General features: G+C 40.4%; 1 protein-coding gene across 4 annotated transcripts; it reads left to right on the top strand.

Annotated features, from left to right (window-relative positions):
• Nucleotides 1–17,440: 17,440 nt before the first annotated feature.
• On the top strand, nucleotides 17,441–24,773 carry STMN1 (stathmin 1). Of its 4 annotated transcripts, none has more exons than XM_087939659.1 (5): nucleotides 17,441–17,598; nucleotides 20,140–20,204; nucleotides 20,762–20,934; nucleotides 21,207–21,398; nucleotides 23,245–24,773. In XM_087939659.1, the coding sequence occupies exons 2-5, from the start codon at nucleotides 20,192–20,194 to the stop codon at nucleotides 23,314–23,316; spliced, it is 450 nt and encodes a 149-aa protein (XP_087795785.1). In that variant the 5' UTR covers nucleotides 17,441–17,598; nucleotides 20,140–20,191; the 3' UTR covers nucleotides 23,317–24,773. The 4 variants fall into 4 exon arrangements, with proteins under 4 accessions (XP_087795785.1, XP_026558358.1, XP_026558360.1 ...); XM_026702573.2 differs by lacking the exon at nucleotides 17,441–17,598 and adding an exon at nucleotides 17,694–17,863; XM_026702575.2 differs by lacking the exon at nucleotides 17,441–17,598 and adding an exon at nucleotides 17,813–17,883.

Here is a 24,773-nt window from a genome sequence, read left to right as displayed (position 1 = left end):
TAAATAAGACTTGGGCTGTGAACAACTTTGCCTTCAGGCAAGGTTTCACAATCTTAACACATTTTTAAATGTGTGGACCAACTTTCAAAACCTATTTCCAAATCCCAAGAATCCCAAGAACTCCCTAGCCAGTATGGCTATTGTTAAGAATTTTATAAGCCAAAATCTACGTAGATGGAAATTACAAAGCTTGGGAAACAGTGTGCTCGATTAAAATAAGGGTAATTAGTTTTTGTTTCAACTTATTGTGTACATGCTGCCTTGGGTTGCCTCTTGATAGTGCCTGATTCCTTGACCTGTTTAGTAGGCTGTTTTTGTTGGCCTTATGTCCTGTTGAAAAATCTCTTATTTCTTGAACAACCTTGTACCTATAGAAGCATATTGTGTCACATGCATTGATAGAAAGACAGAGACAGATGGGATAGAGAGAACTTATACAATTCTATAAATCCATATCATACCTTTGTTATTTCCAGCTTTTTATAAAAGTAATCAAGAATAAACATTCAAATTCAATACTGTTATTAAAATAAGCACATGTTTAGCCAACCTCACTATGAAATTTATGATAATGACCTGACTAGCCATTCACTAAGCTCTATTCATTTAGAATGTTATCTCTTATCCAAGTGCAAAATCAGCTTTAAAAAAATCGGCTAAGCCATTTTAAACAGCAAGAAGGAAAAACATTTCTGGTTTGTATAATAAGAAAGCACTCTTCTGATAATGTTTTGAACAATGATGCTGGATGAAAGCTATCCTTATACACCAGAATCGCATCTGAATACTTTATCACATAGTGTTAGGAAATAAAGGTACAAGCAATGCTGCAAAACCATGATGCATTAAATATTTCCCATGGAAAAGATAAAAATAATTGCATAGTATAAATTTAGGGTGGGGGCAGGTCACGTCAAGCCCCCACTCCAAATTTTTACAGTTCCTTTCCAAAATGATTTGGTAAAACCACCCCAGATGTTAATGTGGTTTTCTGCTTCATCATCTTCTTTTTTTTGTGAAAGTAAGTAGGACAGCAGCAGTAGCCTCAAATAACCTTAATACACCTATTTTATTTCTGCTAAAAAAAATCAGCTTGCTAAACATGTAAAAGGGCAGACTATTCTAACTGTCTCTTTAGGTGAAGTCCCTCATTCTTACTCACAGCCTTTGGTGAGCGAAAAATAAAATATTTCCCCAGCCTCAGAACTAAGACGGAAGTTAAAATTAGATTCAAAGAGTAAGATGCTTTATAGGAAATGTAAATGCCTGTTTCAAAAACTGTGTAACAGCCAATGAAATATGCCTGACAAAGCTCAAAACCCAAGGGATTGTTCTGAAGGTTTTGATAGTTTATAAATACTTGGATGTTGGAGAAAGGTGTCTGCTTCGTTTTAATCCAGATTCCTTGCTTTGATTTAATGCTATGTAGGCTCATAATAATTGCATTTTTTAAAGAATGTATTTCATGCATCCAGAAATTAATGCTTGAAGGACATGGAAATTTTTAGCTGATGCTGAAAGGGTTACATGTATACTACAGCTTGTCTTATTTTTCATATTCCTATGCATGGAACGTAATTGCTTTTTTTCCAGGGCTGGTGCACATGTACTTTGTCTTTATTTGAAATATTTTGCTTGCATTCTGTGCTAAACACATTGTTAAAGTAGTAATGCAGAATTTGATAGGGAAATGACTTTTACAAATCCAACCATATTACGGTGCCTTGTAAGACAATCTTGGGTTTGTCTGTTTTTAACAGAAAATGGAACTAATAAGTAATGGTTTCTTTTAATTTTCACTCTATTTGCCACCCAGATTCCATATTAGGAGGTAGATGGCCATCTAGATTTGTTAAAATAAAACTAAAGAAATCAAATCATAACAAAGACGTAAAAGAAATAACATGGAACAATGTAGCAGCGAGAAAAGAAGAGATACACTTTTATCAAAGGTGGCCAAGGAAATTACGACATTCAGCCACTAAATTTGTATTTATTATGAAAACATAAAGAGCCAAGGAGAGGGATGATGGAGAGGGTTAGGGTCAAAAAAGTCAAGATGGTTGCTGCAACTGCACAACCAAAACCTCACTCTTTTTTACTTGTTCAATAGGAGCAAGGCTTTGATTGTGCAGCCACAGGCATTATTTTGACTTTTTAACCTACCCTGTGGACATTTGCAGGCAAAGAATATGGAGAACAGAGGCCTCCATACTCTTAAAAGGTTACTGCAGATGAAAATATGGGTTGTTTTTCTGCTGCAGCTTCTCATAAAAAAAAACAACCCATCAGTTCTGTATGAAGAATGAAGTTAAATTTATGCATAGTTCAGGGGGGAAAAACTCTCAGCTCAAAATCAAACCTGCCAGCTCTTTTGGCTTTTTTAGCACAAGGATGGTTGACTACAAGGTGCATGCCTCCTGTTCCAAACATCTATTTTTCTGTAACATTTAGATGCTTATAGAAACATCCCCTTTGATCCATTTGAAAGACATGACCTGAAACCAACTGGTAACCATTAACTACCAAAGGTCATTTTTAGCCCCGGCATCTATGTTTAGAATGTACCTCTTTAGCTATTAGCCAATTAGGGAGAAAAAGCACTTGTCCTGTATTATATTCCCATCCAGTGTTTCTCAACTTTGGCAATTTTAAGACAGGTAGACTTCAACTTGCAGAATTGCCCAGCCAGCATGGCTGACTGGAGAATTGTGGGAGTTAAAGCCTACCTGTTTTAAAATGGCCAAGGTTAAGTCCTCCCCTGTTGGCTTTCTATGATGTTCGTAGTCCTCCCCTACCAAGATCATAGAAAGCATCACGCAAATTGTAGGATTGACCCCCTCAAAAACATTCTGTTACTCAAAAGCGAAAGAATGTCTAAGATTTCTTTGAACTCAAGCACCAGGATTGACCCATTAATTCCTACAACCACAGATCAATATTGCAAATGAACTTCCTTACAAGGCATACTACTCCTTGTGAAGGCAATTCATTCCTATGAGACGAGGCAGGCTTGGTCCAGAAATAAACATTTAACCATCTCATCAGAAGGAGCTATTAATAATACAAAGCACTTTCTGAGCTTGTTAGGCCTGAACTTACTTTTTTGTGTCTTGCAGTCTAATTAGGGACAAGGGATTTTTTCTTAGTGCTTTACCTAATCTCCTTAGACTCTTCTATTTTAGTTTCACAGCAAATGTCTTGTTGGAACACGCTTTTTCCTCCTGTGTTGATATTTCATAGCTTGTCTGTTTTGCGTGGCTATGTGGTAGGTTGGAAAAAAACAGGTCTCTAGTCTAGATCCAAGGTGAAGAAACCAACTCTCTACTTTGCAACAGCTAATTAATATGTTTCATGTCATTGTGGAGAGGGGATAGAAACCCACTTTCTATTTAACTATTAGAGCAGCTGTTTGACTATAAGAAAACAGTAGGAACTGTCACGCCCTTGTTAGAGTTGGACACTGAGGGAGAGGAGGAACAGCTGACAGGGAGTGGAGATGTGGCTTCAGAGGTTGTGGAGGAGGCTGGGGAAGGGCAGAGGCCGGCTGGGCAGTCAGAGGAAGAACCAAGCCCATCCCCTCTTCATCCTAGGACACACAGGGAGAAATGAAGAAGGAAACAACTTGGCTTACGAGAGAGGAAGCGGCCATGATCCCCCTCATTGGTTGAAGCTGGGGAGCGTAGTATATAAGAGAGATGGTTAAAACACAGCGTTGCCAGAAGCAAAGCGTGTTTTATTTTGAAGTTATCTTGGTTGGCGTCCTTCCAACAGACTGCACCTTGTTATCTCCTTGAAGTTGGTAATTACTTATCCTGGCCCAAGTTGTGGAATTTCCTTTATTATAGTTTGTTTTGGTTTTTTATTTCACCTTTATCTGCTCATTAAGTTCAGACTGTATTGCTTTCTTTTGAAGACTATTTTTGAATAAGTTTTATCTCCAACTGAGAATTATTGAACAGTGGGGCCGAGTTGGAGGCATTAAGGGACATTTATTTACATTTTGGATTTTGTTACGTTTGTGTTATACTCCGGGCCATCACAGGAAGACCGTGGTGTGGTATATACCCCATATAACAATTTTAATGCCTTCCTAGACTGGGTAATGGTGAAGGAAAATGGTATCACCAAAAGTAGGAGAGAAAACGAGTCGGAGAACAACCAGAAAAGCCTTTCGCCTTCAACACTGCAGACCTTCTGGACATCACAGTCAAATAAAGGTTTATCAATGCAGAGCACGCATGATGGGAGATCCCATTCTTGTTCTTCACTCTCGAAAAGACTTTATAATTACGTCAAACTTCTCAAGGGATGCCCTTGGATGTAAAGCAGCAGCCCCCAATCTTTTGAGCACCAGGAACCGGTTCCGTGGAAAGAAGTTTTTCTGTGGACTGGAGGGGGTGTGGCTTTGTGTGCTGAGGATGGGGCTTCGCTTGTTTGCACAGCCCAGGGCCTGGCATGCCGCAGACCTCTGCCGGGGATTGGGGACCCCTGATGTAGAGAGCAGAGAGAAGGGCCTTGAAAGACAGAAGGAAGAGCTGCTACCTAGGCAACGATCAGGTAAAAGGCCCCCTGCCATGGCCAAGAAAGTACAGGTGGTCTTCAACTTATAGTTCATTTAGTGACTGTTCAAAGTTACAATGGTGCCGAAAAAAGTGACTTATTCCTGCTTTTCACACTTACAAGTATTGCATCATCCCCATGGTCATGTAATCAAAACTCACAGCGCTCGGCAACTGACTCATATTTATGACGGTTGCAGTGTTCCAGGGTCACATGGTCACCTTTTGAGACCATCTGACAAGCAAAGTCAGCAGGAAGCAAGATTCACTGAACAACCATGATACAAAGTTAACAATTGCAGTGATTCAACTTAACAACTGCGGCAAGAAAGGCCGTTAAATGGGGCAAAACTCAGTTAACAAATGTCTCACTTAGCAAGAGGAATTTTGGGCCTCAACTGTGGTCGTAAGTCAAGGACTTACCTGTAATGTGAATAAATAAATCAGACAAGCCCCTCCCCACAACTCACACAAAGAGAGGGGGGATGAAGTGCATTTAGATCTGCAAGATTGTGTCACTACAGCTGTTATGATAAAAGGAGTACCGGCTTCTTATGGCATGACTTTCTTAGTCTAATCTACCTGAAGGGTTGACATCACCTTAGTAGTACAGATATCTCAGTAGGTCCAAGTAGCACTTCTCTTACGCACACAAACTGCACTGGATATTGGTGAGAAGTTAGGTGCCTTTCAGGATGCTGGTTGTCATCTATAAAGTCCCTTATGCTGTAGAAGTTGGTTGTTTCTACTTGTCTTGTAAGATCTAAAGAGCAAGCTTGCTTCACATTCCATCTCTCATGTGATGCTGCCTGGTGGGACTTAGGAAGCAGTGCCTGCCCTTTGGAACGCTGTCCTATGAAAGTTCACACAGCTCTCATCCCCCTTCCCTTAAACCAGTCTTGAAGATCTGGATTTTCCTCCAGAACAGGGGTCTCCTACCTTGGCAACTTTAAGCCTGGAGGACTTCAACTCCCAGAATTCCCCAGCCAGCTTTGGGAGTTGGTCCTCCAGGCTTAAAGTTGCCAAGGTGGGAGACCCCTGACTTAAACCATCAGCCTGCTTCACACATTGTCTAAGCCACTGTGTGATTTAGCCTTAGCTTGTTTGTGTACAATCCAGCCTCAATGACTTTTGAAGTCTCTCTGGAAGCAGACTGGGCTTCTCAACTTTGGGGAATCTATGGAGAAAAAATGATCTCTTTCTTGGCCTTTTTCACTTGCTGGCTGGGGAATTCTGGGAGTTGAAGTCCTCCAGGCTTAAAGTTGCCAAGGTGGGAGACCTCTGCTCCAGACCCTTAGTCAGGTTCAGGGGTGGGATTCTACCAGTTTGCACCTATTCACTAGAACCGGTTGTTAACATTCTAAGCAGTTTGCAGAACTGGTTGTTAGAAGAAATTACTGGTCTAATCCTGTAAGAAAGGCAGGAAGGAAACATTCTGGTGTTGCTTACAGAAACTGCCTCTCCGTTAACCCTTATTACATTCTTGGTAGGACTAGACTTCCTGTCTCAGGAATTTCTGTGGAGTTTTTTTTCCCCTTCTTTGCTGGTACTTTGCTTGTGTGGAGTGACCATTCAAAGTTACAATGGCACTGAAAAAAGTGGCTTATGACCATTTTTCACACTTATGACTGTTGCAGCATCCCCAGTCATGAGAGGCCAGGTGAGGAGATGCGTGCCTTGATGTGAGTGATATTAAGTTGGCCACACCCAGGCAATGACATGACCACCAAGCCACGTCCACCCAGTCACATGACCACCAAGCCACGCCCACCAACTAAGCCACGCCCATAGAACCAGTCGTTAAAAAATTTGAATCCCACCCCGGTTGGGTTAGTTTGTGGTATCTCCCTATTATCATCTCTTTTTTTTTAGCTCAACATACTATGGTTTCATTTTTAACTGGTATCTCGAGAGTTGCTTTTGAGTTGGGTGATGCTGGAAATTTCCATTACAAATAAATTCCACTTTTCCTAGTTAAAAGGAGCAGCGTTGTATTTTATTGATTATATTTAGTCTTTCACTGTTCCATTTAACTGTTTTAAGGGCTGATTTCAGAATCTTAAAAGGATAATAAATAAAATAATGGAATAAAAGAGTGCCAGAACCTTAAAAGGAATAATCTAGCAGGCCACTTATCATGAATAACATTAGCTAAAGAAACTTTACCCTTTGCAAAAGAAACTGCATTTCTTAGATTTTGAAAAAAATGCCACTATATACTGTACATTTCACTTATGATTATAGGGGGTCACAGCCACACATCAGGTCATAACTGTCTAGTGATATCCCATCAAGACAATCTATTGACCAAGTCAGAGGACAAGACAATAGCTCATTAGGGTTTTTCCAGATGTCCTCTGGAAGTTAATATCCAATTATAATTTGTAATGCAATAGGAAAAATGCTTTAAAATATGGAGAGCATTCATATTAACAAAAATCAAAGTCAATTGACCCATCATACTTACTTGCTGAAGAACGCTCCAGTGCGCTGTTCAAAACCCAAGAAAAAACATCAAAATTGAAGTCCCTAATATAGAGAAACCAAGTGAACTGGAACTTGATTTTTTAATAGTAGCAACCTCATAGAAAATCACTTCGATTATTATTGAAAATAAGATTAATGTAAAGTTAATTCTAGATCGGGGGTGTCAAACTCATGTCGTCACAGTGGCGTCGTGTGATGTATCAGGACTTTTTCCCCACTTCGCTAAACGGGGCGTGGGCATGGTGATGGCCAGCACATGGCGCATCCAGCCCATGGGCCAGGAGTTTGACAGCCCTGTTCTAGATGTACTAATACTCTGATCTGAGTAACTCCACCCTTTACTCATTGTTCTCTAGCGGTTGGTAACAGATAATGGAATAACAGAGCTGGAAGGGACCGTGAAGGTTTTCTAATCCAAATCTCTGCTCAAACTCAGACAAATGGCTGGTTTCTCCTTAAAAGCTTCCAGTGAAGGAGCACCCAAAATTCTGAAGGCAAGCCCTTCCACTGGTTAATTGTTCTCACTGTTAGGAAATCTCTACTTAGTTCTAGGTTGGTTCTCTCCTTAATTAGTTTCCACCCATTGTTTCTTGTCTTGCCTTCTGTGACTTTGGAAAATAAGTTGACTACTCTTCTTTTTTTGTAATAAAAGTTTTTTATTTTTTTATAACAAACATACAAAACAGCAAATAAAACCTCCTTTCAATTGTACAGCGTGTCGGTTTGGTACATATATCATGTGCACAATATCTATAATCTCTTCCTCTTAACTTTACATTCATATTATATTAATCAACTTTCCATATCATATTATGTCATTATTACACTATCATTAAAATTTTAATCTCAATTCCAAGTTATCTTTAAGAGCAAGTCTCACTTTTCTTTATGTGATACCTAAGGAGAATGTCTTATTTATCTAATTGTCTAGCCCTCAATAAGGGTGGAAAGAATTTTATGGAAATTAGTAGATTGCTTTGGGCTCTGGCAGAGCTGGGGGGATTTAGGTGCTTTGTCCTATAAACATTGGTTTGGTTCAACCATCGTGCTAATGTGATTTATTTGTAGTTTAATGCATTATGTACACATTGCCACTGTTAGTTAACAAAGCATAGTACAAAATAAGTTAGCCAGTTCATAGTACAAACCACCTAAGATACTTACGGATAGCCAATACAGCATGGCGATTGTAGGCTTGATCTAAATTTAAGTCCCACTTCAACCTACAGAGTGACTTTGGGCAGTCTTTTTCCGCTCTTAGCTCAACCTAGTTTACAAGGTTAACTCTTAGCCCAACCTTGTTTTGGGGTCCCTAGTAGCTTTTTTGACCTCCTTAAGGAAAGGCAGAATATGAATCTAAGTAAAATAAGTAAATACAATGAATTCTGCCATAGGAGGTCATGTAGATCAGCGGTCGCCAACCGCTGGGCCATGACCCACTTGTGGTCTGCAAGAAAATTTTGATGGGCTGCAGAGAAATCTCACCCCCATAGCACCCCCACAGAGTAAATAATCCAGGCTGCTTGGAAACACAAGGCTGTGCTGCCCACGTGGCCCACGGGAACCCTCCCTACCCACTCATTCCTTACCCAGCAAACTTGCCTACTAAATTGCTATTTTTCCGACCATCAGCTCCCAGCTGTGCCGGGAGATTTAGATTAGCTAGGAAGCAAGAAATGGTTGGATTTCTTGCTTTCTAGCTAGTCTTTAGATCTTCGGCTCTGCTTTTAAGCACAGCAAGCAAATTTTATGTGACAGACTGAGCTAGCTGATAGCAGATAGATCACTGAATGATTCTGTGAACAACTCAATCTGCCTGCCTGCTTTGCCTGATTTTGGGTAAAAGTTGCTCTTTTTTATACAAAAAAATCAATATTTACATACATGGTGTGTTGTGAGTTAATTTTGTGAGTTTGCTTGCAAGCAAATTTTATGGGACAGACTGAGCTAGCCAATGGCAGATAGATAGATCGATCTCTGAACGAATCTGTGATTCTGTGAGCAACTCAATCAAAAGGTGCCTGCTTTGCCTGATTTGGGGTAAAAGTCGTTCTTTTTTTATAAAAAAAAAATCAATATTTATATATTTATAATATTTACATACAAGCCATTCCCTGCCAGTCACATGACCAAGCCATACCCACAAATTAGGCCTCGCCCACAGAACTGGTTAGTGGCCCCTGAGTTTGGTGATCCCTGAGGTCCAAAAGGTTGGCGACCCCATAGATGGTGAAACAGCTGAACCATATTAGAAATACTACATAGTTTGGCTGTAAATAGCTGCTTGTGAAAAATATCTATTTCAGCGTGTTCATCTGAAAAAAAAAAATGTTTGGCTGCTGGGTGCTGTTTCCATGGAAACATAAATCCAATTGGGAAGAGAAAGAAAAATCCCCTGGTTTTAAAGTAATATGTGTTTTGAATGTTTTATCCTGGTTTGTCACAATATTAACCTCCCCTAATAAAAGAATGGGTTTGCTGAAACTATTTAGCATGGGTTTTTTTTGTTATAGATAAAAATCTTGATAAAGTTCAATGGATGAGCTAGAGAAGAATTTAAAAAAAAAAATCTTATAAGTAATCAGTGATGGGTTTTTTTTTTGTGGTTATTTGTCCATGAGAAATCCAGATGTCTGCTGTATTTGATATAGGATAAAAATAAATAACCCATTATCAAAGAAAAAGGCAGTCTTTGGACGTATGTTTATGGGTGTGTCAGGGAGAAAAAAATTGTTTCATTCAATGCAACCTAAGTTTAAGAGCCAACAATTTACAGATGATTTACAGCTGTCTTAAAATGCCATAGGATTGGCACAATTTACTTGCTTCAGTCCAACCACTTGGAATATGTAGGTTATGGACTTAGCCTGGTACACAAAAGAGATGCATAAGATATCAGCTCTGATGATGCCATGCCACGGAACTGATGAGTTTCAGACATCTGCACGTTTTTCTTTACTTATAATAGCAATCGCACTTAGACTTACATATTGCTTCATAATGCTTTCCAGCACTCTTCAAGCTGTTTACAGAGTCAGCATGTTGCTCTCAACAATCTGGGTCCTCATTTTACCAGCCTTGGAAGGATGGAAGGCTAACTTCCATCCTTCCAAGGAAGGAAGTCAACCTTGACTCTGGTGAGATTTGAACTGCCAAATAGCAGGCAGCCAGCAGTCAGCAGGAGGAACCCGCACTACTGCATTCTAGCCACCTTTAGCAACCACTCAAAGTTACAGTGGGGCTGAACAAACAGTGGTCCTCCCACTTACAACCGCTGTCTCATCCCCACGGTGACATGATCAGAATTTGTGCACTTGGCAACCAGCATGTATTTATAACAATTGCATGGTTCAGGGGGGGGGGGGAAATCACCTGATCACCATTTGCAACCTTCCTGTGATGACCTGGAGTGTAACACAAACGTAACAAAATTCAAAAATGGAACTAAATGTCCTTTAATGCCTCCAACTCAGCCCCACTGTTCAATAATTCTCAGTTGGAGATAAAATGTATTCAAAAATAGTCTTCAAAAAAAGCAATACAGTCCGAACTTAATGAGCAGATAGAGGTAAAATAAAAAAACTAAAACAAACTATAACGAAGGAAATTCCACAACAACCAGGATAAGTAATTACCAACTGCAAGAAGATAACAAGGCACAGTCTGTTGGAAGGACGCCAACCAAGATAACTTCAGCCCAAGATAAAACACGCTTTGCTTCTGGCAACGCTGTGTTTTAACCATCTCTCTTATATACTATGCTCCCCAGCTTCAACCAATGAGGGGGATCATGGCCGCTTCCTCTCTCGTAAGCCAAGTTGTTGCCTTCTCCGTTCTTCCCTGCATGTCCTAGGATGAAGAGGGGATGGATCTGGTTCTTCCTCTGACTGCCCAGCTGGCCTCTGCCCTTCCACAACCTCCTCCACAACCTCCGGAGCCACAACTCCACTCCCTGTCGGCTGTTCCTCCTCTTCCTCAGAGTCCGATTCTAACAAGGGCATGACACTTCCCAACTGGCTTCCAACAAGCAAAGTCAATGGGAGAATCCAGGTTCACTTAACAATCATGTGATTCACTTACACAACTGCAACAACTCACTTAACAACCATGGCAAAAAAAGGTTGTAAAATTGGGCATGACTTACTTAACAACAAAGTTGCTTAGCAACAGAAATTCTGGTCCCAACTGTGATTATAAGTCAAGGACTACCTATATTAAAATGTCATTGTATTGCTGGCCTTTCCTAACTATTAGCTTCCTCCGAATATCTGGTTTTTTCCTAATGAGCCTGTTGAGCTTTGAGCCTGTTTCAAGATTATAATCAACTTTGGGAAGAAATATATAAATATGCAGGTAAACACATGATTAGAAAACTAAATATTTTTTCTAATAAATCTGTACAGTATTGGAAGAAAATTAATAATCTTTTATTGATTGATTTTTGATACATTATCAACATTAGAATTTTTTGAATCTTCACAAATGATTAGATTAGTGACATTTTATTTTTAAGGAACAATGCAACTGATCTTAACCACCAGTGAGTTTATTGCGACCTAGTTGAGCATGATGTGTAGAATTGCTTGAGCACATGTTTAAGTGATATCCAATACAGATTTTTGTGGTCTTGAATCCAATCAGAATCTTAATTCAAAAGGCAGGGGTGTCAAACTGATGGCGTTAGGTTGTCATCACATGTGATATTGTGACTTCCCCCCCTTCGCTAAACCAGGGGTGGGTGTGGCCAGTGTGTGACGCATCCAGCCTGGGAGTTTGACACCCCTGTTCTAAAGTAACATGCACCACATCTTTAGGACTAAATATTCTCAGCTTAAACCTTTTCTGTGAGAGTGCTGAAAAAAGAAAAGGTTTTAAAAAAAGGTTAATGGATGTGCTACAATAGAGTTGAAATTGTATGTTGCACTTTTTGTAGTGACAGCCAATGTGTTTTGCCCTTTGAAGCCTGACATATGTACTTTATTCTCTTTATACTTGTAGTGAACAATTTATGCTGACAATTGTCAGGACCTTTCGATACAAAACTGGATCCTCTTAAAAGCAATTTCTCCTGGAAGCACACACAGCAATATTTTATAAATGTTAAAAAAAATGAAACCTAACAACTTTCCTGTCAATTAGCTGAGATTTATGAAGTTCAATCAGAACACATGGAAGGGCCTGATGCCAAGTTGCAGAGCACCTCCAGGGTGTGACTTCCTTGCTATATTTCAAATCTACATTCTGTCAGCACCTGCTCAAACTGCAATGAGGCAGAAGCTCCCTGGAGTGAAACACATTTAAACATACACACAAGTAACAGAAGGGAAAACTGGAGCTTTTCATTTTTCACCCAGATTTGTGTTATCTTCAGATTGCTCCAGGTTGTTGCTAAACATGTTGAAGGTTGGGGTTTTCAGATCTTCATTAAGCTTTTATGCAAAAATCACACTATTTTCCCCCCAAGTATCCTTACCCTTTGTGAATTACAGGAAAACAAATTTCGGTTGAAAGTTAGGAAAAACTTTGTAAAACAAGAGCAGTTTTGAATGGGATGAATTAGAGGCTTTAGTTGGATCTGTCTGAGCACAGATCTGTCTGAGCCAGTTGTTGGGGATGCTGTGATCTGGGTCTCATCACCTCAATGGTATCTTCCAACTCTATTATTCTATGAATCCGGGAAGTGTTCAAAAAGATTGTGGGATGAAAAACAGATTAAAGTGATTTGTTAAAAATATATGTCTAGAACTATTTACCCAGATCTGATCTCCGCCAGATATCTTAGGTTTCAACTCCTTACAAGATTCTTACCCTATATGGCTAAGGTAATGAAAAAGGTTTAAAGCTTGTCTTATTGAAAAATTTAAACCAGTTTTCAAATGCGTTTTGCCGTTGTATCCAAAGAACTCTAAAAGTAATTCATTCAGCAAAGGAATTTCTCTAGCATCAGCATCGTGCCAGAACTGAATCCCCTGATATTCTCTGTTTGAAAGCTCTTAGAACGAACCAAAACTATTTCTAAACATGCTTGATTTAAGAACCTAGAGCAAATGTGCCATAGGTTAAGTGAAACAGAGATTTAAGTCAAGGGGCTGTCCCATCAATCTTTTGTAGAACAAATATGGATGAACTTGGAGTATCTTAAATCAAAAATATTTATTGTGCTGCAAACATTTTGTGATTCCATCTAGTTCTAACTCAAAAAGTGAAAAAAATATACCACAATAATCTCTAAAATATTTAAGTGTCACATAATCCTTTATTGCTTTTTGTTTCTGTTGCTATTAAACCAATTTATATCTGTACAATAGATAATGCCCAAGACAGAATGTCTGACAGATTTCACATTTCAGCTTTTCTTGTATGATACAAAAAGTGTGCTTAGCATGCACTGAAACTGCTAACAAATTGGACTTGTATATATGAGGATTCTTGGTTCTTAATTTTCCTTTCCAAATAAGCATATAATGATTGAATTCACACATTGCAGCTTAGCCTAAAGTGTGAACCTAATTAATCACATAAGAGGTCAATTCTGTTTGTAGCCAATGAACATTCACACAGATTTGAAGAACCTAAACAAAATTGTGGTTTTTGAAGTTTGAATGCAGCTATAAGGTAATTTATTTGTTGCACTTTCCCTGCAGGAACTTAACATCTTTTATCTTTTGAACTCCATTTTCATTTTATTATTTATTAAATTTATATGCCACCACTCCCACTCTGAAAAGCTACTCTTATATTGTGGATGGTGGTTTATTGCGGGGGTCTCCAAATTTGGCAACTTTAGGACTTGTGGACTTCAATTCCCAGAATTCCTCAGCTAGTTATGCTGGCTGGGCAATTCTGGGAGTTGAAGTCCACAAGTCTTAAAGTTGCCAAGTTTGAAGGCTCCTGGTTTATTGTGTAGGAAGTTAGCACCCACCCCTCTCCTGGAAAAATGAAATATCCTGGGAAATATTAAAAAGGCAGAATATTTCCGCAAAAAGGAGTAGAAACTCAGAAGCAGAAACTCACCTCAGAAGCAAAAGCTCACCCCCACTTTTGTTAATGGGTGGGCCATTAAGGCCTGGGCCAGAATATTTTACATAACAAAGATCTCCAGGTAAAGCTATAGCAATTGCCCAAAGCCCTTTTTCATTGCATCATCATCTAGCAAGGCTCAACCAAGCCTGGAACTCAGGTGAAGCCATGTGGTCCAGATAAAGTATACAAAGTTATTTAAGACCCCCACCCCTGGGAGTCTGACAGCCAATGGGATACATTTCTTGCACAGGAACAGGAAACACTAAGGTGGGGGCCAACAGAGGTTATAAAACTAAGGGTCTCTCGGCATCTCAGCCCTTCTTTCTTCATCCAGGGCATGTGATCCTGTTCATCATTAAACCATCTTTCCAAATAGCCTCCATGTTTCCAGTGTCTTTTTCCCCACTTGGAACGGAACCCAGAAGGATATTTCTTCCAACAATTGTATACAAGTAGTTCCTGACTACAACCACAATTGAGCCCCAAATTTCTGTTGCTGAGTGAACCATTTTTTTAAAGTGAGGGGTTTTTTCTTTGTCCCATTTTAAGAGTTTTCTTGCCACAGTTGTTAAGTAAGCCACTCCACTTGTTATGTCAGTAACACAGTTGTTAAGTGAATCTGGCTTCCCCCTTGACTTTGTCAGAAGTTTGCAAAAGGTGATCACCCTGGGACATTGCAAGCTCAGAAATTTGAGTCGGTTGCCAAAAATGTCTGAATGTTGATCACAGGACTGCAATGTCATCAATAGAACTCGGAATTAAGGAGAAACTTCTAACAGTGAGGACAATTAACCTCTAGAAATCATGGGCTTTCCGTCACTGGAGGTTTTTAAGAAGAGACTGGACAGTCATTTGTCTACGATGGCATAGGTTCTCCTGCTTGAGTAAGGGGCTAGACTAGAAGACCTCCAAGGTCCCTTCCAGCTCTATTCTATTCTAAATTCTAAAATGTGAAAAACCTTTTTCAGCGCTGTTGTAACTTTGAATGATCACTAAATGAATGACTGTAAGTCGAGGACTCACTGGAGAAGAGCCTAATGCTGGGAACCGTTGGAAGAATTATCCTTCTGGGTTCAGTTTCAAGTGGGAAAAAGACACTGGAAACATGGAGGCTGTTTGGAAAGATGGTTTAATGGTGGACAGGACCACATGGCTTGGAGCTCCAAAGAAGGAAGGATGATCACTTGTTTCAAGGTGAAGGAAAAGGAAGGAAGGGCCAAGATACTGAGAGACCCTTATATGCCCTCTGTTGAGCCCCACCTTAGTGTTTCCTGTTCCTGTGCAAGAAATGTATCCCATTGGCTGTCAAGACTCCCAGGTCCCAGGGGTCTCAGCTAACTTTGTAGTCTTTGTCTGGATCAGGGGTCACCAACCTTTTGGACCTCAGGGACCACCAAACTCATAATTTTAGATCCCAGGGACCACTAACTGGTTCTGTGGGCATGGCCTAATTTGTGGGTGTGGCTTGGTGATCATGTGACTGGCTGGGCATGGCCTATATGTAAATATTATAAATATTTATATAAATATTGAATTTTTTATTTTTAAAAAAGAGCAACTTTTACCCAAAATCAAGCAAAGCAGGCAGGCAGATTGAGTTGCTCACAGAATCACAGATTCATTCAGAGATCTATCTATCAGCCATTGGCTAGCTGAGTCTGTCACATAAAATTTGCTTGCAAGCAAACTCATAAAATTTGCTAGCAAGCAAACTCACAAAATTAACTCACAACACACCATGCATGTTAATATTGAATTTTTTATTTAAAAAAAGAGCAACTTTTACCCAAAATCATGCAAAGAAGGCAGATTGAGTTGCTCACAGAATCATTCCGTGATCTATCTATCTGCCATCAACTAGCTCAGTCTCTCAAATTTGCTTGCCGTGAGTGTGCACTGAATTTGCTTGCAAGCAAGCCTTCAGTCCTAAGGGAGGTTCGGCTATGCTTAAAAGCAGAGCCGAAGATCTAAAGACTAGCTAGAAAGCAAGAAATCCAACCATTTCCTGCTTCCTAGATAATCTAAATCTCCCAGCACAGCAGAACAGATGATGGTCGGAAAAAGGAAAAATAGCAATTTAGCAGGCAAGTTTACCGGGTAAGGAGTAAATGAGTGAGCGGGCAGGGAGGGTTCCCGTGGGCCATGTGGGCGGCGCAGCCTTGTGTTTCTGCGCAGCCTGGATTAATTGCTTTGTGGGGGGTGCTCTGGGGGTGAGATTTCTCTGCAGCCCACCAAAATTTTCTCACGGCCCACCAGTGGGCCACGGCCCACCGGTTGGCGACCACTGGTCTGGACCGCATGGCTTCATCTCAGGCTTGGTTGAGAGTCCCAGGCTTGGCTGAGCCTTGCTGGATGATGATGTAATGAAAGGGCTTTGGGCAATTCCTATTGTAGCTCTACCCAGAGATCTTTGTTATGTAAAATATTCTGGCCCAGGCCTTAATTGGCCCACCCATTAACAAAGGTGGGGGTAAGTTTCTGCTTCTGAGTTTCTACTCTTTTTAGGGGAAATAGTCTACCTTTTAAATATTTCCTAGGATATTTCATTTTTCTAGGAAAGGGGTGGACGCTAACTTCCTACAGAACTATTGAGGGCAAAAGAAGAAGGGGATGGCAGAGAATAAGGTGGCTGGATGAATCACTGAAGCAGTCGGTGCGAGCTGAAATGGCCTAAGGGAGATGGTAGAGGACAGGAAGGCCTGGAGGAACGTTGTCCACGGGGTCGCGATGGGTCGGACACGACTTCGCAACTTCCAACAACCAAGTCCAGGACTACCATATATTACTGGCTGCAACCCAGAGTGCAGACTGATTGTGAAGGGCTGAAATTGAACAAACATTTCTCAACCTTGGCCAACTCTGGGAAGCGAAGTTCATGAATCCCTGATTGAGAAACACTGACATAAACAGTCAAGACCTGCCCCAATAGGCTGTGGAGGGTGTGGCCTCCCCCCACTTCCCAAAGAAATCTGCTCGTTCAGTCCCATATGGAAACGCCAAAACTTGGAGGAAGCGAAGTGAAACCCCTCCCAGTTATGCATTGCATTACTGTGTGAAGCAGGCAAGTGTCTGATTGAGGCCACCCCCAGCTTGCCCAACGAGATAGAAACAGAGAGGTGGAACTAAGAGGAGTCAAAGTCCACAAGTCTTAAAAGTTGCCAAGGTTTTTTTTTTGGGGGGGGGGGGCTACCCTAAAGCCTGCTCTCCCCTGGCTGAATCGCCTACCCCAGGGGGTCTTCAAACTTGACAGCTTTAAGACTTGTGGACTCCAACTCCCAGCATTCCCCCTCCAGTCATGTTAGCTCAGGAATTCTGGGAGTTGAAGTCCACAAGTCTTGAACTTGCCCAAGTTTGAAGGCCCTTGGCCTGCCCACTTAAGGCTAACACGCTTTGCAAACGCCCATTCCAATGTTAACAAATTGCAATGGCCACAAGCGCAAAGCTTGCTGAGCGTTAAAGCCCTGATATGATTCCTCAGGGCGTGACGAGGAGCAGCAGACAGACGCACTCCCACCTCTGAGCAAAGGTAAAAAGGCCGGGGAGCCGCCAATGACCAGGACACACAGGACTACATTTCCCATCAAACCTAGATTTAAAAAAAAAGAGAAAAAAAAGCTGAGTGGGGGTTAGGCGGACGCTCCCCCTCCCGCCGAGCGGCACGTGCCGCCCGCCTCAACCAATAGAGGGGCGTGTCGGGGGCGGGTCACGTGCCTTTGTTTGGCGCTTTTGAGGAGCGGGCAGGGCAGTTAGGCGCGGAGTCCGCGCGCGTGTGTGTGTGCTGACGGGAGCAGGTGGGTCGAAGCGAAGCGAGGTAGGGCGCGGGCGGGGTGGCCGCGGGGCGCGAGTCTGCCTTGGCGAGGAGCGAAGGAAAGCCGGGTCCCCGTGGGGTATGGGCGGCTGGGGCGAGGTCTCCGCACAAAGCCGCTTTTGTCTCGGGCGGCTCCATCCATTTCGGCGGGGCTCTTGTCCTTCGCGGGGTTGCGGGAGAGAGGGAAAAAAAAAAACGGGGCGCGACGTCGACGAAGGGCCGCTGCGAGACTTGGGACGCTCGGCTTCTTCGCCTCCTCCCGCCTCCATCCTAGCACGAAACAAGTGGCTGCTCCGGTGCCGTTCCCTCAGTTCGGCAAGCCCCGCCGGCTGGGCTCTCCCGCTCTTTCTCCCGGCCCCTCCTCGCTTTGACAGAAGTGGAGCGCTTTGATCCATTGTTCGAGGGGAAGGGGCGGCGGCGGGAAGGTGGAAAGGGGGTGGGGGCGGCGGTCGCCGCCTTACCGCGCGCGCTGGCGAGCTTCGAAAGGAGGGGGCGCCCGAGACAACACCCGCCTGGCGGGCGCCGTCTCCGTCCGTCCGCCCGGGGGAGGGTGGGGAAGAGAAACGCTTGAGCGAAAAAGGGTGTGTGTGTTGGGGGGTGTTGCGATAACCGAAAAGAGTCCCGTCCCCCCCGCCCTCCGCAGGCTAAGGATCCAGAAGGCAGAATCAAAGAGCTCGTCCCGCTCGAGCTCTTTTGGCGGGTCGAAAGGGGGCGGCTCCCCAGGGGAGCGGGGGGAAACAGGGAGGGGAGCCCGAGCGGCGGGTACCCGGATGTTACCGTTGCAAAACACCCCCGCCCTCCGAAGGGGGTTAGCGCGCGCGCGCGCTCTTGCTCTCTTTTCAGTTTGAATTCGGTGCGTTCGAGAGCGGCGGCGTGGGGAGGGCGGGGCTTCCTTTCCGCCCTTTCTCCTCCCATTCCCCTCCCTTTTTTTTTTAAACCTGTTCTCTTTAGTTATGGGAGGGGGGGGGGTTGCTGGCTCCTGATGGCCCCGCCCCACTGAGTGGCAGCGGTTGGGGTGCTTTTCTCCACCCAGTTCCTTCCTCTTCAATCTTGGGCGTTGTTTATCTGGCTTTTCTTTAACGGTGTTTTGCTTCCTCCCCCCTCCCTCCCCCTTTGCAAAAACGAATAGTCCCCACAGTGCTCAAACCCCCCTTATTATGTCATCGCACACCTAGGAGCCTTAAACGTTAGGGGTGTTTTATTTCATGCTTCTTTTTTTCTGAATTCCTGCTTTATCTCAACTCCTTTGTGTAGATGTGCTTTAAAGAGACCCAAGAGCAATGTGGTTGCTTTATTGATGCTAATGTAGAACAAACACTCCTGCTGAGGCACCCTTTGTGCTTTGAGCTGTTTCAAAAAGCAAGAACAATGGCATTACTGATCTGTGGCTTACAGGTCATTAGAAATATGGATTTTCTTGAGGGAGATCTTCAGTTCTAATTTGATATGCAAAAGGTTTGATCATCCTTCATAATTTCCCTATAAAGTATAGACAGCTCTTTTAGTTGATAGGTGTTTATGTTAGAAATACATTTCCTTGAATACTTTACCTTGGTGTTAAATAAAAAAACCCCTAATGCCAGCATCAGATGTCTGGGTGCCTAAGCAACAAGGATTCCGGGGGTATTTTCATTCTAGGTATATCTAAAGAGAAAACTAGTATGTCTGCCTTTAAGAGCAACTCTGTATCTTGGATATTTTACTGTCTAATTGTGAATTGCATAGTGTTGGATTCTTTGTTATTGCTACAGAGGAATTGCTTCTAATTTAAGAAAAACTGACTATATTTAACTCTAATTTTTGCATGTGAAATTAGTGAGGAAATAGATATCATCTTAGTTAATCTTTAAAATGCATAAGTGCTGTGCTTTATGTTAAACAATAAAATACCCATAATGTCATTGGTGAGAATATGGTGATGATAGTGTCTCAGGAAGAACAGCCACGTGGTACCCTGTCTTTGTTCATTCCACATAGACATGTTACAGTGGATCTTGAATGGATCCTAAGGTGAAAAGTGGGGTATAGCAGATATGACCTAAGCTTGAGTATTCTAGCTTGGTTACTACATTCCGTACTGCTTGACGTTTTTAGATGCATTACCTCACATGTATCTTCTAAATTTGAAAAACAAGGGCTAGACTGATAGAAGATATAATTTATTAATAATGCTTATTTAGAATTATTTAAATACTGAGATCAGTCATGTTAACGGTACTGCATATTTCAATTTATTTAAGGATGTGTCTGCTTTCTTAGGGCTCATTTACTGGATTCGCTGTAATACCTTTTGGAGTTATTCTGTTTAGCCATGGCTTCTTCCGGTAAGTATTAGCTTCATTGTAATATAATGCATCATAATTGAAAAATGCTTTCTCAGCATTTAGGAAAAATGTCATAAATTATTTTTAGTAGGTGTTATGAGTCATCCTTTGATTACAGCTATTTCTAAAGAAAAATTGTATTTGCAAATAATGGAGATACATATAAATGTATAAATTGAAAAATAGCAAGCTATGCCTAATTTAAAGTTATTTTTATCCTCTGGAGGTTAATTTAGCAACTAAGATTAAAAATAATAGTAGTTCTAAAGCAATTGTAATTGGTTAGGCTAAAATTCTTATGTAATCCTTAGAAGTGTTCCAGTGTTTTAAATTTATGTAGGTATTTTTCCTGAATATGCTGCATACTATGGAATTAGGTATACAATAAAGTTATAAACATCTAGTTTTTTGTAAGGAATATAGCAAGTATATGGAATTTTATTGATTCCATAAAGTGAAGGTCCTGGGCAGATGAAATAGCCAATATAACAAGTTTAAAGTCTGAAAAGACTCATAATGTGACTCAGAATATTAACTAAACACAATATCTCATCTAGACATTCAAGTGAAAGAACTAGAAAAGCGTGCTTCAGGTCAGGCATTTGAATTGATACTTGGTCCTCCTCCAAAAGAAGCTGTTCCAGAATTTCCTCTCTCTCCTCCAAAGAAAAAAGATCTCTCATTGGAAGAAATTCAGAGGAAATTAGAAGCTGCAGAAGAAAGACGCAAGGTAAATATATACTGTTCTGCTTTCATATGCCTATGGGCCAATGAAAAGTGGACAGTTTGAACTGTAGCAAATAATAGCTGACCATAAAGGAGTATTGTAAACAGTAAACTCACGCAGTAGCCATTTCAGTACTTCATATTTAACTGAATGGGAATTAATAGTTGCAGTTGTGGTACAAGTACTTATGATATGAGGGTAATATGAACCTAGACAAGAACTGTAATTGTATATAGATAGCTCTTAGCTAAATACAAAATGGATCTATATTCCAGTCCCATGAAGCTGAAGTTTTGAAGCAACTAGCTGAAAAGCGAGAGCATGAAAAAGAGGTGCTGCAGAAGGCAATTGAAGAAAATAACAACTTCAGCAAAATGGCAGAGGAAAAGTTGACTCACAAAATGGAAGCCAACAAAGAGAACAGAGAAGCACAAATGGCTGCTAAACTGGAGCGCTTGAGAGAGAAAGTAAGTGCTGTTCAATTTTCTTCATTTAGTAAACTCTGAACTTACATTACCAGTTACACACAGAATAACTGGCAATAGTTATTCAGAATTTCACATAAGAGTTGTTTTTTAAAACATGTAGTGGCTAAATTCAGAAATCATACATATAATAATAAAAACTAATAATCTGGTTAAGAAGTAGCTGTTCAGTTTGAATGCTACAAAGAAAAGAACCGAACTTTACAACAAGTAAAAATAACATAGCTAGTTCACTAGCCCTTATTTCTATTTGGACTGTAGAACTTGGGACATCATTGGGCATGACCATACATTGGCTGCCACGTGAGGCGTGTTTAATTACAACAAAATGGTACAATATCTTATACAATAAGTTTCATGTTAAATAATTACCATCTTTTCAAAAAAACAGAAAAGCTTACCTGAGACAAGTTTGCTGGACAACTTGATACGGCAATGGAATGTTAATTTTTGGTTTAATCAGACTTTAGCTATTTTCCCCCAAAAGGAAAACTAGGAAAATACCTCTTTTCCCAAAGACACCCCCTGCTCAGGCAGGAAACCCTGGCCTATACCATTTCAGACAAATGGTTATCCAATCTCTTTTTAAAAACTTCCAGTGTTGAAACATCCACAACTTCTGGAAGCAAGTTCCACTGATTAATTGTTGTGTCTGGAAATTTCTTCTTACTTCTAGATTGCTTCTCTCCTTAATTAATTTCCATTGCTTGTCCTGCCCTCAGGTGCTTCAGAGAATAGCTTGGCTCCCTCTTCTTTGTGGCAACCCCTGAGAAATTGGAACACTGCTATCCTCTCACCCCTAGTCCTTCTTTTCATTAAACTATAGACATACCCAATTCCAGCAACCGTTCTTTATATGTTTTAGCCTCCAGTCCTCTAATCATTTTGGTTGCTCTTTTATTTATATAGCCACCTATAGAGTCACCCATCTTATAACCAACTGTGGGTGATTCCTAGAATTTGGGTGGGAGCTTTAAAAAATTGGTTTGTATTTGGGGGGATTATATGGATCCTAGGAAAAGCAAAGATGATAGGTAATTAATGATAAATTTTGGTAAACCTTTTTTTAAAAAGATCTTGTTTTTAAAATTGCCTGAAACAAGAGCCATGTACAGCACGAGTAGTCATGGCATTCTGAATTGAGATTAGGAAGATTCAAACACAGGCTCATCTAGACATGGCTCTGTCCAAATATGTTTATAGAGTAGTGGGATCAAACTCAGTCTTTCCTCAATAAAAAAAAACCCTTTACAACTGTAAAAAATGTGTAAAATGTTTGCTTTTATGCTTTAAACTGCTGTGGCATATTTTAGTAATAAAAATTACTCCATCAAAAGTGTACTATTTAAGGCAGTAGCTTTCTTAAACATAGGATAACTTACAAATGAGAATTGTAGTCCTCTGGAGCTAACACTTAAAAACTGGATTAAAAGTTTATATATGTAACTCTATCTTTCCTCACCCCACCCCCTTTCTCAAAGCTAGCCAGCTGGAATGAAAATTCTCAATACATTATTGAGCTTATCACTACTACAAACTGAAAAAAATAGAATATAATCTGTACAGACTTTATACATAGATTATTTAAGACCTACTTTGCTATATTGATAATCAATGTTCTAAATCTAGTATACTCCAATATTCCATTTACCACCAGGAAATTGCTCACTAAATTCCCCACAGCATAGCCAAAGGTTAGTTGTAATCCAATTTATTTGGACAGTGTTAGTTAAAAGAAAAGTACTTTGAATTAAACTCCCAATTTGGGTAGAATTAAAATTTATTAAGAATTTATTGTTTTCTCATTTTCTTAATTTTGCTTTATTAGGATAAGCATATTGAAGAAGTACGAAAGAACAAAGAAGGAGGCAAAGAATCTGGTGATAATGAAAGCGACTGACTTCATTCTGGAAACTAACATCTCCCCTTTGTCTAAATATCCAAAGACTGTATGGCCAGTGGTTTTTTTTGTTAAGTTTCTAGAAACTGATGTAGAGCTGTATAGTTAGATCTGACTGTACACTTGATTTGGGGAATTAGAGGGGAGCCCTTTCATGTTCACTTTTTCTAAACTGTTGTCTTTCCAGTGTAGCTATCTTGTTGCATTTCTTCTATTCCAGAGCATTTGTTCCTGGATTGATGGCTGGTGCTGTGTTCAGCTCTGACATTTTTGTGAACTGAATATGCAGTGTAATGTTCATGCTGAATCTGTTACACTTCAGAATCTGTCAGTCTTAAGATATTACTGTAACCAAGTGATTTAATAAAGCTGCACAATGCTGTTATCACAGGTGTTTTTGAAACTAGCATTACTACATAAGCAGTTCAAGCATATTTATAGCTAGAATATTGGAATGCAATATTAAAATATCTACAAATTATTCCTAAATACAGTGACATAATATTCCTCAGTACTGTTTTCTGTGCAGTTGCCTATTGTTCTAGGTTTACAATAAGAGCTTTGTCTTCTACCTTAGCAGTTGTCAGCTGCTATTTATTCAGACAACCCAGAACCACCTCCCTTCTTGACTATTCTAGTACTTTCAACAAAAACAAATAATTCTTTGTTCCATAGGATGAATTTGAAGGGATGAAATCTCTCTTAAAATTTAGGGTATCTTCAAAATTAAGTTTAGAAATAAAAACAGCTTTCCTTAAACAGCACATAAAAGGAAACTCTTACCTTGTAAAAACAGTAAAAATCATTGCACTTGTAGGTTCAAACCTTATTAGGTAAGAACATTTGGTTCTGCTGCTTTTACAATTTGATCCTAGAGATACTGTTAAAGTAAGGCTAAGCTTTGTTCCTTAACAATAAATATATGCCATCAAAAATGTTTGTATTTTAGGATGATGACAAAAGCCTGGCATAGTACCTGTTTAACTTGTATCATTGTTGTAGAATGGATGTGGGAATTAAAAGCGCCCTCATGTGGCAGTAGTATTGGTAACTACAGTATATAGTCAAGAATGGTATGTTGTATACTGGATTATGTTGGAAATAAAAGCATTTAAGCTTCAGGAACCCAGTATGGCAATTGGTTACTGCAGTTAAAATACTTTTTCAACATCTTCAAGCCTTTAAAAGTAGTTTTTCAATTGCTGCAGTAAAGAGAATTGATTGGGTTAACTAAAATTGTGTTTGTAGCCATCTTACCTTGATATGAGAAACATTTATCTGATTTTCCATCCCCAGGCCTTGGATGTTTTAATTAAAATATATGATTGGTGCCAAGTGGTTCATGCTGTAATTTTTAATAGTTTAAAGGTGAAACTGCTTCTGTGCATGCCTGTGTTCAGATATATGTGCTTGATCTCCTTGCTCATTTCAAAATAATAAAATTTATAATTACCATA

This window comes from Pseudonaja textilis, chromosome 10 (assembly GCF_049901715.1).
Source record: "Pseudonaja textilis isolate UNSWEBS1 chromosome 10, rPseTex1.2, whole genome shotgun sequence".
NCBI lineage: Eukaryota > Metazoa > Chordata > Lepidosauria > Squamata > Elapidae > Pseudonaja > Pseudonaja textilis.
The sequence above is the reverse complement of the archived record's forward strand: the minus strand, read 5'-3'. Positions and strand labels throughout refer to the sequence as shown.